The following is a 14,741-nucleotide window of genomic DNA, read 5'->3' on the forward strand; positions in this document are numbered from 1 at the left end:
ATTTTAAACTGAATTAGCATTACAATAAGTCATTAAATTTGATTCAATGGTGAGAAATTTAAATAATATACTAAAAATTTTAAGTTCGTGCTCCATTGTAACAAAAACTTAGCGCTATAATCTTATATTAAATTTTTCTACATAGAAAAATTATTTTCCCCCTCTTATATATATATTTTTTTTTTGAAGAAGCCCCCTCTCATATTATTAACATTATCATTAGTCTTAGTCCACAATCTGATGTTATTGGTAGAAAATAAAATAATCTTGGAGGTGTACCTCACTAGACTAGAGTCAACCCAAAATGATTCTTGACTCTTGAGAGCTCCAAACAAAACATCCATTCATCTTCCTAACATAGATTTCGTGGATTTTGTTTTTGCTTATGTTTTTATTTTATTTATTTATATGGAAAATACTAAATTCACGGGAGACTAATTAAGCATATCAATATAAAAATTTTATCTTATAATATATTAAAGACATAAAAAGTCATACTCACTCTGATCCTATATAAACATTTTACTTTTAGATTTATTATATAATTAATGTATTTAAACTATATTATTATATAAATACATCAATTCTACGATAAATTTAAAAAGTTAACTTTTTTCTTATACTTCCTCTAGTCCTTGTTTATCGTCCGGATACATTAATTTTACTCTTACAGACAAGGAGTATATAAGACGGAAAGGGAGTATTGCTATTACTGACATTGACCTTAGTTAATGACTCAAATCATCAATTTATACTACATTTGTTTCCCACATTGTCAGTGACAAACATTTTTTCAGTTTAATTATTTAATTAATTACTAGTAATTAATCCAGTAATCCCATTTGCTTCACTCACTCCTCAACAATTCATCGCTATGATCTGAGTCCTGTCTCAAAATTGACAGAAAGATGACTTTTTTCAATTTGATTCTCAGTGTTATGCTTCTCTTTATCCTACTCTCTTCAAATGGCGAACCCATTACTAAAGGTGAAACCTTTATTGTTTCAAGCTTCAGTTACCCTCACACTAGGCTCAGACCCTTTGATCTGCGTTATATCAGAGGTTTGTAACCCCAATTCCCAATCACCCTTTTCTTTTTACTCATTATTATTATTTGCTTTATTATTGCTATTATTGTTGTTGTCTTGTGAAGAACCATTAGTGTGAATTTTAATTGGTTGCAATTCAATTTGATCTTACTTGCTTCATCTGTTGAGTTTGTGCACGAGGATTATAGAATTTGTCTGTTCTTATGTACTCCCTCCGGCCACATGTATCTGACCTATAATATAGCCGAGATACATGAGTTATTCAATGAACTTTTTTTATTTTTATTTTTAGCAAAATTGGTTAGCATGGCATCATAGTATAGTAATTCATCGACATCCCACCAACTATGTTGACACCTCAACGAACCTAAAAAGTAAACTTTTGCTTATAATTGTGGCCGGAAGGAGTATTAGGGGGAATCTAAGAGACTGGCTACAGTATAGTGCTGTTTTTGTTGATGTTGTGCATGTGATTATTATTATCTGGCCATGAATTCTGTTTTTAATGTTAATTATTCTTTTATAGGAATTTCTGAGATGAATAAACAGGTTACTTTGCTATAGTTTACTATTGCTGTCACTAATCATAACACTGTAAGAACCTTAGAACCATATATTGACTTGAAACGTAGGATGCAATCTTATTTGATTGGTGTTTGTTTGATGTGTTAATTTGTTACATTTAACTAATATGATTAGAATCATTATATATGCAAGAAAGGGATAATAATCAGCTTTGTGTTTTAAAAAAATCAATGGGAAACAAATGTCAGATTGTATCTTAATAATCAGCTTTTGTGATTCGGCTGCGATTATGAGTACTTTTATTATGAAAAATTGTTAAAGATACGTTTTCACAAAAAAAAACCCTCATTTTAAGACTTTTGGAGTTGTGGATAATCTTACTTGTCTCTTAATGTTTTCTATTGCTTCAGTTGACTTGCCACCATGGTTTTCTGCAATGTCTATTGCACTGAACTCAGATGTAGACCTTGTAAGTATATCATATTCTTCTATTTTCATATCACTTGTTTTAAAATTCCTCATATTACATAAGGTATACATGCAAATGATATAGTTCTCTACCTCTTTGAGAAAAAAGTATTGTTCATACTTCATACGTCCTTTTAAAAATTCCTTCCCTTATGTAAGCATTAAAACTGTTTTTGTCGATTATGCTACATAAAAATTCCATGGCATGCCAATCAGGATGTTATCTTTCTGTACTCTATTAGCCACCTTTTTGTCATACTTCATATATACATTGTTTTCAGGATGTGTCTAGAATTGAAAGGGTTCCGATGAGCACACTGCCAATAATATGCTTTAGAGATGGAGGTCCTCCACAGCCAGATGCCTTAAACATAACATTGAAAGACTCAGCCGTCTCAGGTAGGAGAACAAATATGCACAGACGCTATGAAATAGTAGCCATGCTATTCTATATCTGTGTTGGACTTGTATTTATGTTGGATACCACTCGAAAATTATTGTTTTATCATAATTGTTTTTTTATTTTTTATTTTTATGTTACTACATGTGGGAATACCACAAAAATTGGATAACTAGTAGCATTTTATGATGTCTGCAGTGCCACACACTAACTTTAGAGTATCCACTCATTCCCCTAATTTAATATTTGTGCTTTCAATAATTTATACAATACTGTTTTTAATGTTTGCCGTCTAAGATTCTTATCCATCATCCGCTTGTTCTCCTTCTCATTATTATCTATCTCCCTTCTTTACAATAAAGAAGAGGCAAGATTTATTTTTTAACCTTTTGTCCCCCATTTTCTTCAGGGATAAATGGTTTAGATGTGGAGCAGTGCTTTCCTATGCAGAAAAATATCACTATGAAACTGACAAACAACCAGGTATTGTTTTTTAGGTCTTTTTTGTACTTGAAGGTTGAAGTGTTATCTTTTACTCAGTGTTGTTAAATAGAGGTTATAACAGCGCTATAACGCTATAACATACCAGAATTTGGACAAATCACTATTGTTCCGCTATATGTTTAGTACAAAGTGTTGTCAAATGGTGGCTATAGTGACGCAGGTGCAGACGCTACAGCATATCAGATTTTGAACAAACTGTTATTTTCTGCAATCCGCTATAGTCAACGTTGTTTTTTATTTGTTTATACTGGCATTGTTTCATCTAGCTCAATGTCTTCTTATGCTTATAATGACATAGATAAATTTTATATCTTTAAGCCTATTAGACGTGAACTTCGTGAAGCATAAACAAAGCAAAAGTCCATGCTGCCGCGTGTTGAAGTTCAACTTTAGTTATAAAGAATGGAGACAGGATGATTAAAACTCCTACCTACTTGGTCATAGGGGTTCATGTCAAGGGCAAACCTGGTTTTATATAACTAACATCTATGTTGCTTGGGGATCAGTTAATTTCAAGTAATTTTTGTTTTGATCTTTTGTAATTTCTTGGACGGAAAACATAACAAATTATTGTTCAGATATCTCCAGGTGTTTGGTTCATTGGTCTTTTCAATGGTATTGGACCTACAAGGACACAGTCAAAGATGGTAAGCTTTATTATGCAAGTGTTATATTTACCCAAAATAATTCTGAATTTTCCTAGTATGCATCACTTATTGGAACAATTTATTATCTGTGTTCTGTCTTTTAATGCATTTGTATGCCAGAATGGCTGCCTTTGTGTTGGTGTAGTTATTACTTAGGGTTAGATACTTTTTTCGTCCCTACAAAAATAGAGAATTTTGATTTTAGTCCCTAAAAATAAAAATGGGACGTTTTCATCCTCACATAATTTTGTTTTATTTTTGGATATTCATAATACTAGGACTAGGATTTTCAGCAAATTATTTCTAGTCAACAAACCAGTGTATGCTCCTTGGGGTATAATTATTTCTATTCTTCAATATGAGCTTATGCTTTCATAAGTGGTTTTCCTTGTCTTATATACAGAGGGCTTGGCATTTGAACCAAATTCATTGTGCCATTGAGATAAGAAACTGTTCGGCATATCTATTTTCAAACATCGTTTCTATATGCTACTCACCCACTTTCACTTAAAGCTAGTAGAAATAGTTAATTTTGAAAACTTAGAAAGCGGAGTAATCGCCATAAGAGACTGCTATTTCTAGAAATGTATGTAGCTTATAAATAATAATATTTCCACCTCCGCAGATTATCCGAGGTCCAGCATACTCCTTCGCTGCCAATATAACTGTGGAAGCATGTACAAATTCAATGATGATGGGAGATTTCTGTAATAGTCCTGTTTATCCATTTTCATGCACAACTTCTGATGTCAATAATGCTTTGAAAGCTACGACGGTGATCAAGCCAGTGTTGGAAAATTTGATGACCTGCAAAAGTAATTTTAAAACTTCCTGTGCTCATGAAGGTGTACCAAACGTCTTCTCCTTGGATATAATAAATGTGGCAGAAGCATTTACTGTTACAGCAAGTGATATCAAATTCAATATTACGCCTTCAAACAATACATCTGGTGCAAATGATGTTAGTTTAATGTGTTTTGTTCGCCATGGTTCAATGCCTTCAGTGACTTCGTATGATTACTCCAGTGATTTAAATAAAGTGCCGTTGGTTATTCATTCACCATTAATTGGTCGTTGGTACATTACTATCGTACCAATCAATCTTATAAAGATGCAGGATAGTAATGTAACAGTTTGCTATTCAGTCAAATCTCACGTGCTTCAATGCCCACTTGGGAAGACAGGACCAAATTGTACAATGGATATCTACATGCTTCAGGTAGCACTCTTTTCAAGATTTATTCTGCCTATATTTTTTCTTTAAGGTGTCACGTTAAAAATTTATTTATAATATTATGGAATGGACTCTAAAATTTCTAAATGTGATAATCCTTGGACTACAAAATAACATTTAAGATTACAAGTAGAATGGGTAGAATCAGGATATGATCAGATGTAGTCTTGTCTTGTGCAGTACAAAATAGAACATAAGATATTAGAGTATCAGTATTAACTTTCTGTCTGAAAATTATAGACGCTAATAACATCTAAAGAATGCAACTCAGCAGATCATCGGCAATAGTGCATTTCTTGACTCCTTTGTTGGGCTAAACTGAGATTCTTTTTAATATATTTGAGATTTGAACTATTTTATGCCAATGCTGAAAAATAAGGCTTAAAGAAATTGTTCAAGTTATTAATATTACTCAGATATTAAAGTCTGGCTGTTTTTTACTAAGTGCTGTGTGTGTGTAATACTCCCTCTGATCCAAAATTATATGAAGGAAAAGAAAAATCAAAACCAATGAAGTTATTTATTGATGTAACCTTTTGAATATTTTTCCAAATATACCCTCATAAAAAATTATGAGACATTTAAATACAAAGGTTTTAAATGAGGCTAAAAAAGTTATTTAAGCAATAAATACATCTTAGAAGTTGTAATTTTTTCTTATAGATAAGACTTAAAAAATCTTCAAAAACTCTCTTATAACTAGGACCAGAAGAGGTAGTAGGATTCTAGAATATTATTTTTTCTTTATTTGTTGGCATTGATTTAATAGCACCCTGGGGTAAAATCAGTATGGCATCTTGATGCTAGAAGGTATTTACACACTGGAATAAATTATTCACAAAACAAGAATGGTTTTCTGCAGACATATGTACGGAGAGGTCCAACTCCCTTTGAATCATACTATTTACCGGTCGGTGCTGGAACATCTTATGCTTCTGCCAATTTCCCTCTTGAACCACTTTTGAGTAACTCGTCATACAATGGAGAACCTGGTAACATTTGGACTTACTTACTTTTAGACATTCCTCGTGGTGCAGCCGGAGGAAATATTCACGTACAACTATCCTCGGATGTGAAGATCGATTATGAAGTTTACGCTAGATTTGGTGGATTACCATCACTTATTAGCCGGGACTATTATTATGCTAACAAGACAATGAGAAGCAATACATCTATGTTTTTCATGCTATACGATTCAAGTGATGACAAGATCAATTTCTATATTATGTATGCTAGAGAAGGAACATGGGGTTTTGGTCTTAGACATCTCAATACCAGCATCGTTCCTGCTAAAGGCCCAACTGTCATGTCTCTTTCGCTTGAACGGTGCCCTAAACATTGTTCCTCTCACGGGGACTGTAAATTTTCTTTTGATGCAAGTGGCTTGACATCATACAGGTTTATTTTAAACCCTTTGCTTGTTCATAATTTATCAATTATGTTTGCATTTCATCGGTTTCCCTTCCTGTAAATTGCTAGACAAGAGCCGTAAGGTAACATTTGATAGACAAGAAAATAACAGAACATGAGTGTTTTTTTGGAGATAAGATTATATATGTTTTCCATTTGTTCCCCTATGTATTAAGGAATTCACTATTTTAAGTGTTTACTTTGTTGTCCTCAGCTTTTGTTCTTGTGATCGAAACCATGGAGGCATCGACTGTAGCGTTGAAATTGTAACACATCAAGGTGCTTGTTCATTTTTTAGATTGATGAAGTTAGTGATTTTATTGCCTTGTAGTGTTTAATATTTACTCATATAACAAACCAATTTTATTATTCTTGTTGTGTAACTTATTAGGCAAAATTGTCTTTTGGTCCTTTATTATTGTCGTTTTTTTTTTGTCTAGTTAGTCCTTTATGCTCTTAAATGTTTACACCGATAGACCTAAGCTTACTTTAAAAAAACTTTTCAAATTCAAACACAATTCTCCAAGTTTTCTCAAAGGAATCATTTAAGAAATCATGTAATTATTGATGGGTTTTGATCGCAATGATCATAAGGATAGAAACCTCTCAATTTATAGAAAATAGTTCAACTAGAAAGGATTTTTAGTGAGACATTACAGGGTTCTTGAAATTAAGCACAAGATTCATTCTCTTAATTCAGGTCATGAAAACTCAATATATTCTTGGTAGCAGAATTTAAAAAATCATTGGCAAAAAATATTGAAAGGGCAGTTAGATCCAACCGTGTAAACATTTACAAACATAAAGGATTAATTTGACCCAACAAAGATAAAAGACTAAAGTGATAAAATAAATTAAGATAAAGGACCAAAAGTGCAACTTTTCCTATGTATCTTTTATGGATGTAGGTATGTCCAAGTCATGCACGAACTTTTTTCACCATTGGATCAATAAGTCTCACCATTGGAACAATATGTCACATCACATCTCATTTGATCCAATGGTGAAAACAGCTTGTGCATGGTGCAAGAATTGTCTCACTTGTGCACATTAGACAAAGCCCGTATGTATTATTAGTTTGTTCGATTATTTGTCCACTATTATACATTTGTAGTAATTAATTTTACAAATGCATATGTGTGTGTGTGTGTTTATTAGCTATTTAGTAATTACTTAATAACTCGTACTTATAAGTTAAATTCAACCCTTCAAGAGAGTTTGAAAATTTAATTCTAGATATATACAGTTAATATCCAAAGATGCTGCACTCCTCTTTGTCTATTCATTTGTCAAATATATGTATTTGCTATTGAATATGTATTCACAATATGGCATGGAAGACATATTTTTATTCTCAAATCTAGTTACTGAATATTGGTGCAGGGCACGTACGACAATCTTTTTTTCTCATTGTCTCCAATGCTGCGGCCATACTTCCTGCCTATTGGGCCCTTCGGCAGAAGGTGGTTCTTTTTCTTTACCTTTTTTACTCTTGGTAACTCTTTTTTTTTTTGACAAATACTCTTGGTAACTCTTATCATCTGGTTATGTAGATTTTTGTATGCAAAATCCACAATATCTTTTATTATGCAGGCATTAGCAGAATGGGTTTTATTCACATCCAGTGGAATTGCTAGCGGACTATATCATGCTTGTGACGTAGGTGCCTGGTGTGCATTGAGCTTTAATGTCTTGCAGGTTTGAGCTTTCCCCCTGTATTATCTCTTTCTGAAAATATATAAAAAGCGAAGATTTTGGAACTAAATGTTTTATAAGTGGTGTAGCTATTACAAGCTTCAACAATCATTTGTAATTTGCTTGTCAATTGGAATTTGTGTTCTTAAAAGCATGAATTATATATTTTTGCTTCTGGGAATTTACAATAGCTACATATCAATGTTTTCAGTTCATGGATTTCTGGCTCTCTTTCATGGCTGTGATTAGCACTTTTCTTTATCTAGCTACCATTGATGAAGTATTGAAGAGAGCAATCCACACAGCTGTAGCTATCCTTACTGCCCTAATGGCCGTAACAAATGCAACTCGGTAAATGAACTAATAGACTCAATATGAACAGACATATACTCACACCATAAAAAATGTTATAGTCTTGTTCATATTTATTCATGGTGAATTATGCAGGTCTTCGAATGTTGTTCTTGTGATGGTGATTGGTGCTCTTGGTCTCCTTATTGGATGGGTTATAGAGATGTCAACAAAGTATAGGTCCCTTTCCTTTTCAGTTAGATTCTCCTTTGATTTCTCTCATAGGTAAGTTCTCTATATGAATGGTAAATTTGTTTTGAGTACAACATTATATTATATTGGTTTACATCCAATCCAACATAGTAGCAATCGATGGCACTGCTTTATTTTCATACTTTGTATTCTTCATTCACGGCCTATTCGTGTTTAGCCATTGTTGTCAATCAACTCTCACCCCCTCCGACCCCCACAAGTTTAGTGGCTGATCACAGCATGATCTATCTTAATACTTATGATAATGGTTAGAGCTGAAAAGTAAGCAATGCTAGCTTTAATTTTAATAAAAATAAAAAGTTTAAAGGAACAAGGAATGTGGTATTGGAAGTTGAAGATTAAATAGTTGAATGGTTTCCTTCCTTACTACCTTAAATCTCATCTGGGTTAATCCTGTCAACCACCAAGTGTCTTCAAGAGTAATTGTCAAATGCTGAGTGATGGTGTTGAGTATGGTTCATAGTTGTTACAGATAAGTGGGCGGGGTAATGTTGTAAATCTAGACCGTAGTATTTAAATGCAAGTTGTACATTGTAAACTCTAAGCTTGAAATAATAGAAAAGAGTTGCAGCTGTTCTGCAGTCGGAGATGTGGACACAATTAGCCAAACTTCGTTATCAAACATTATGTGGTCATTGCTTGCTTTTTTTTGTATCTTTATTCTTTTGAACCGGGGTTGCTGTTCTAACAAAAAAATTTGCTTATGTTAAACTACAATGTGCTCGAAGATGGTCTTGGAACACTGCTGGGTTCCTTAATATAACTTATAAGCGATGAATTTTACTTGCAGTTTGCACGTGATAAAGCGATGGCTATGTAATCTTGTTGGGTCACTTCTAAGACGGTACCACTGGCCTTTTGCCTTAGCTGGTTTTTCTGCACTGTCAATGGCAATAGTGAGCTGGACACTCGAAACCAGTGAAAGTTACTGGTTTTGGCATAGGTATTACTACAGTATTACTATTGTTATTTCCCTCTCTTAATTTTTACTTTATTACTTTATCTCTCATGTTGCTTTCTTTTGAAATGTTTTTTTACAGCTTTTGGCATATTACAATATACACATCTTCTTTCTTCTTCCTTTGTTCAAAAGCAAATATTGTGGATAGTGAGAATCAACTACCCGCAAATGGAAACTATGAACTGACCCATCAGGATTCACTTCCAAGAAATGGTTAAAAATAGAACAATAATATATATGGAATAGGTTGGTGTAAAAAGGGGGACAGAGGTGAATAATTTTTGGTTTTTAGATTTCTTGTGTTTAAGGCGAGTTCATGCGAAGGTTGCACAAAAATGTGTGACCACCGGTACTGGATACGAATTTGTGTATGTTCGGTTTATTTATGGTTGAGAAACCGTGAAGGTACATTTACTCTCAAAGTATCTATGGAGTTCATCAAAGAAAAGACGTACATTCGCAATGGAAATCGATGTATAGTGCCTCTGCTGACTTGGATAAGAAGTCATCCTAGGAGTCATTTGTGAGGCTGATAAGAGTGATGAAGCAAAGCAGTCTCTTGTAAATTCTTTTCAGCATAAGGTTTGTTTATGCCATTCTTTATAGAATATTTTACCCTCACAAGAATCAAATTAGGGATAATTTTTGGTCATGGGATAAAGAGGATTATCTTATGTAAGCTGTAACTATAGTTTAGAACAAGACTTACCTTTGAACTGTATCATATTAAGAGAGAAGAGATAGTGTAGTGTGATAAAAGGTACTCCTCCCCCATAATGTATATTATCTACTTCAGAAGTTTTTACAACTTACTCAAGATGGCTATTTTATAACAATGTAAACAATGAAGGACATTAATAAGGTTGACATGAAAACATCAAATAAAGATGTCTACTAAGTGAGAGTGATGTTACTAGTAACAATGATGTGCTGTTAGTTTTTTTTTTTTTACAATCGAGCTGAAGATCGAACTAGGATCTCATGCATACTATCCAAGTCTTTCACCACTTGACCAAATCTAGTAACTTAATGATAAAGGTACACCGTGGCCCAGCTTTTTTTAGGTGTAAAAACTATTTTAACCATAAAGCTAGAAATAATAACTTTAAAACTAAAATTAAAGTTGTTTGGTAAATCTTATTTTTTTTTTTAAAAAAAAGGTTAAAATTTGTTTTTATTTATTATTATAATAAGGTTAAAAAATATGTTTGACAATATATTATAATTTGTCTTAAAACATAGAAGCTGTTTTCTTCTTACTAAAGTTTTTAAAAATTGTTGTTTGGCATAACTTCTACAAGAAGAGGAAAAAAGCTAGGTCAAACGATAACAAAGTGTTGTTATTGTGTGGAATGTAGTTAAATAAATAACCAAACATTAATGTCAATGCATCATACAAATTTTTATTTTATTCTATTTTAGGGTATTTGGATGAGTTTGTTTAGAGTTTATTTTTGTCCATTATAAAAAAAAAGTTTATTTTTGTCCCTATCTTGCAAAATAAATATCTATATCAATATTTAAAAGATGTTTCCAAAATAATTTTTGAAATATCCTTAAATTATTTCTTTTTAATAATTATTTTTTAATTGACCTTATAAAATAGTAATGTTTTGGATAATTCCAAAACATTCTTATTACACTAATTTCTTTGAGGTAATTAAGATTTATTTAAGGGGTTGTCCTCTCCCAACAAATGCTTCTTCATACGTACATGTTGGGATCGAATTCATGACCAAATGGTTAAGGGTTCCATGTATCTACCACTTTTGCCACACTATGTTGGTAATAGTGTGGTAGCTTTACACTTGCACTTTATTATTTATTTAAGGGTAAAGAAGTGAATAATTTTAGGTTCAAATTCATATCACTGCAAATTAATATTTCTGACAACTACTAACTGAGTTTTATTTATGGAATGATAAAATTATTAATACCTCCAATCTTAAATGTAAGAAAAAAGTTAGTTCAATAAAAGTTAATAAAAGTTGATGCATCTAATTTAAGACATTAATTAGGAATCTTCAATCCAATAATAACAGGGTTGAGCGAAAAGCTAGCTTATAGCTGGTAGCTTATAGTTGAAAAACTAATAGAATAAAATTAAATTGTTTGACAAATTTAGCTATTGTAAGTACAAAATAACATAAAAGTATATAATTAGTGGGTAGTTTTATTTTTTTGGTAAGTGTTAGTGGGTTAGTTTTTATAATTTTTTAAAAATAATAATAAAAAAATTAATAAGGGTAAATATGTAATAAAATGTAAAAAGCTAAAAGCTATAAGCTCATACGCTACTTGAAATCAATGAGATGAGGGGCCGAATGGGCCGGGCTTTTTTAATAACAAACAATACATATAAAATAAAATCACTATAGTTTTTTTTTTACAAACATTGTATCACCTAAAACAAAATAAAATTTTGTGATAAAATAAATGAAAATGCTAACATGTTAAAAATCAGATATGGTAATTTTGACTAAAAAATCGTGTAATCAATTTTTTAAAATTACAAAAAAAAAATGCTCTTATCAATACAAAATTTCTATCTTTAAATTCATTATCATTAGCAAAACTCTAAAATAGAATAGACAAACATATGGTATTAGATTAGATACTGTATAAAAAGAAGTAGCTAGAAAATATGATGTGTCATTAGCAACCCATAGACATTAAACGATCATCTATTTGAACCACTAGTATACAAAAAGACAACAACTAAAACACTCACTCTCTCCATTCACTTATAGGATATACATACACATATGCCCAACTTAACAACTTATAGATTATAATATATATATAGGGGGCTGCTAACTTAGACCCAACTACTTAGACCCAGTTGGGTCTAAGTTAGCAAGGTGCACCTTTTCAGTTGGACAAAAATACTCATTTTTTTAATTTTTGAAAGAATAGAGCAACAAGGGCATTTCTGTAATTTACCCAATAATACACGCGCCCCCAATTTCTTTTCCCACCCCCCAGGACACGTGGCAGCGTGTGATTGCACAAAATCCGCGCGCGTGCATCACACGCGCCGACAGGAGCGCGTGGGTGAAGGATGACCCTGGAGAGAGAAAACTTTTTGAAATGGCAGGACACGTGTCGCTGTCTGATTGGCTGGGCGTGATTTTTTTCCATTTAATACTTTGAACTCAATTATTTCGTTGTAAATTAATTTTTTATTTTTTATACCAAAATTCATAATTTTTTTTTCTCTACAAATAGAGACTTGGTTCGTTTGATTTGGACACAGAAAAAAAAACCCAATTTTTCACTACCTTAATCTCATTTTTCACTACCTTACATCAACTCACTGAAACCATTCTACCAGGAAAATGGTTTCAGAGTACAAATCTCTGAAACCATTCTACCAGCTAAATGGTTTCAGAAGCAAATAACTAATAATCAACTTACTGAAACCATTCTACCAGCAAAATGGTTTCAGATTACAACTCTCTGAAACCATTGTACCAGATAAATGGTTTCAGAAGCAAACACAATTAATAAATTACTCACTGAAACCATTCTACCAGTAAAATGGTTTCAGAATACAACTATGTGCAACCATTCTACAAGCTAAATGGTTTCAAAAGCAAATAATTAATAATCAACTTACTGAAACCATTCTACCAGCAAAATGGTTTCAGATTACAACTCTCTGAAACCATTGTACCAGATAAATGGTTTCAGAAGCAAACACAATTAATAAATTACTCATTGAAACCATTCTACCAGTAAAATGGTTTCAGAATACAACTATGTGCAACCATTCTACCAGTAAAATGGTTTCAGAAGCAAACATTAGTTTTTAATTACCGTTTTATCTCATTTAATTAACTAAAAATAGTTTCAGGTCTCCAAAAATTTCATAAAATATACCAAAAGTTCCAGAATATTATCTACTATTTTCCTGGTATAATGGTTTCAGTGAGTTGGTTGAGTGGTGCGTGTTAAATTACAACACACAAGTAACGTATTTAGTAGACAAAAAATGAGATTAAGGTAGTGAAAAATTGCGTTTTTTTTTCGGTGTCCAAATCAAACGAACCAAGTCTCTATTTGTAGACAAAAAAAAATTATGAATTTTGGTATAAAAATAAAAAAATAAAAAATTAATTTACAATGAAATAATTGAGTTCAAAGTATTAAATGAACAAAAATGACGCCCAGCCAACCATTGTGTGACACGTGTCCTACTTTTAAAAAGCAAATTTTTCTCTCTCCAGGTTGTAATCCAGTGTGGTGGAATCTGATGGATCAGGATGATCTGGGCTGTCTGATTGATCAGACAGTCTTGATGAGATCAGATCTTGGCTGTCTGATGGAAATCAACGGTCTGTAACCATGGTCCTTCGGTACGCGCGCGACACTGGATCCGCGTCTGTTAATGGTTACAGAAGGTTGGGCGCGTGTACTGTTGGGTAAAATTACAGAAATGCCCCTATTGCTCTATTCTTTCAAAAATTAAAAGAATGGGTATTTTGGTCCAATTGAAAAGGTGCACCTTGCTAACTTAGACCTAACTAGGGTCTAAGTTAGAAAACCCCATATATATATATATATATATATATATATATATATATATATATATATATATATATAACATAGTATACATATTTAGGGAGGGATTGGAGCAGCTGCTTGTCCCCCCTCCAGTCCGTCCCTGGTTACCAAACACTCCCATTTTTATCAAACAAACTTATAAGCTAGTCCAATTTATAGCTTATTGGACTTACCAAACACACTTAAAATCAAAAGTTTTAAGTAGAAAATTTTCTTTTTTAAAATTTCAAGGCACAAATACATAACTTTCAATATTATATTACCATTTTTATTTCCTTAACTATTGCTCCTTTGATGCATTGTTTATTATTTTCCTATTTTTTATAGCATGAACTACTAGTATCAATTAGAAGATTTTGAATTTGTTGTAATATGTATTCCCTCCCGTTTCACATGTAAACAAAATTTGAACGAAGACATTGAGCCCAGGTAATTAATAAACTTTCCCTAATATGAATTGTTTGGGAGAACTTGAATTCAATTCCTAATACATTTTTTTTTTACTTATTAGATTTATGAAAAAAAAATAATGTATTTAATTAATAATATAAACTCGATATATTTATTTCTAATGAATCTAAAATGTCAAATTTTATTTATACGTAAAATCAGAGAGAATATTCCACGTCCACTTCTTTGTCATTGACCTCTTCTAGCAGCCCTGGCCCAAAGGCTTAAGTTTTTTTTTTGACAACTTCCAAAGGCTTTAAATTAGAAA

General features: G+C 32.1%; 1 protein-coding gene across 1 annotated transcript; it reads left to right on the forward strand.

Moving 5' to 3' along the window:
• Positions 1–711: 711 nt before the first annotated feature.
• On the forward strand, positions 712–10,377 carry LOC123889235. The gene is made up of 14 exons (XM_045938476.1): positions 712–1,062; positions 1,985–2,043; positions 2,324–2,441; positions 2,852–2,925; positions 3,525–3,593; positions 4,219–4,812; positions 5,690–6,225; positions 6,452–6,516; positions 7,621–7,700; positions 7,831–7,935; positions 8,144–8,283; positions 8,380–8,508; positions 9,287–9,439; positions 9,537–10,377. Exons 1-14 carry the CDS (start codon positions 909–911, stop codon positions 9,673–9,675), a joined length of 2,415 nt encoding a protein of 804 aa, XP_045794432.1. The 5' UTR covers positions 712–908; the 3' UTR covers positions 9,676–10,377.
• Positions 10,378–14,741: the final 4,364 nt, after the last annotated feature.

The sequence above is a fragment of the Trifolium pratense genome, linkage group LG6, assembly GCF_020283565.1.
Source record: "Trifolium pratense cultivar HEN17-A07 linkage group LG6, ARS_RC_1.1, whole genome shotgun sequence".
In the NCBI taxonomy this organism is placed as follows: domain Eukaryota; kingdom Viridiplantae; phylum Streptophyta; class Magnoliopsida; order Fabales; family Fabaceae; genus Trifolium; species Trifolium pratense.

What these genes read in the sequence shown, in the direction of transcription:
- LOC123889235 (XM_045938476.1), top strand. Translation starts at nt 909, where the DNA reads ATGACTTTTTTCAATTTGATTCTCAGTGTTATGCTTCTCTTTATCCTA. An exon ending in AGTGGCTTGACATCATACAG is followed by an intron (nt 6,226 to 6,451) that starts GTTTATTTTAAA and finishes TGTTGTCCTCAG; the next exon opens with CTTTTGTTCTTGTGATCGAA. An exon ending in ATTGGGCCCTTCGGCAGAAG is followed by an intron (nt 7,701 to 7,830) that starts GTGGTTCTTTTT and finishes TTTATTATGCAG; the next exon opens with GCATTAGCAGAATGGGTTTT.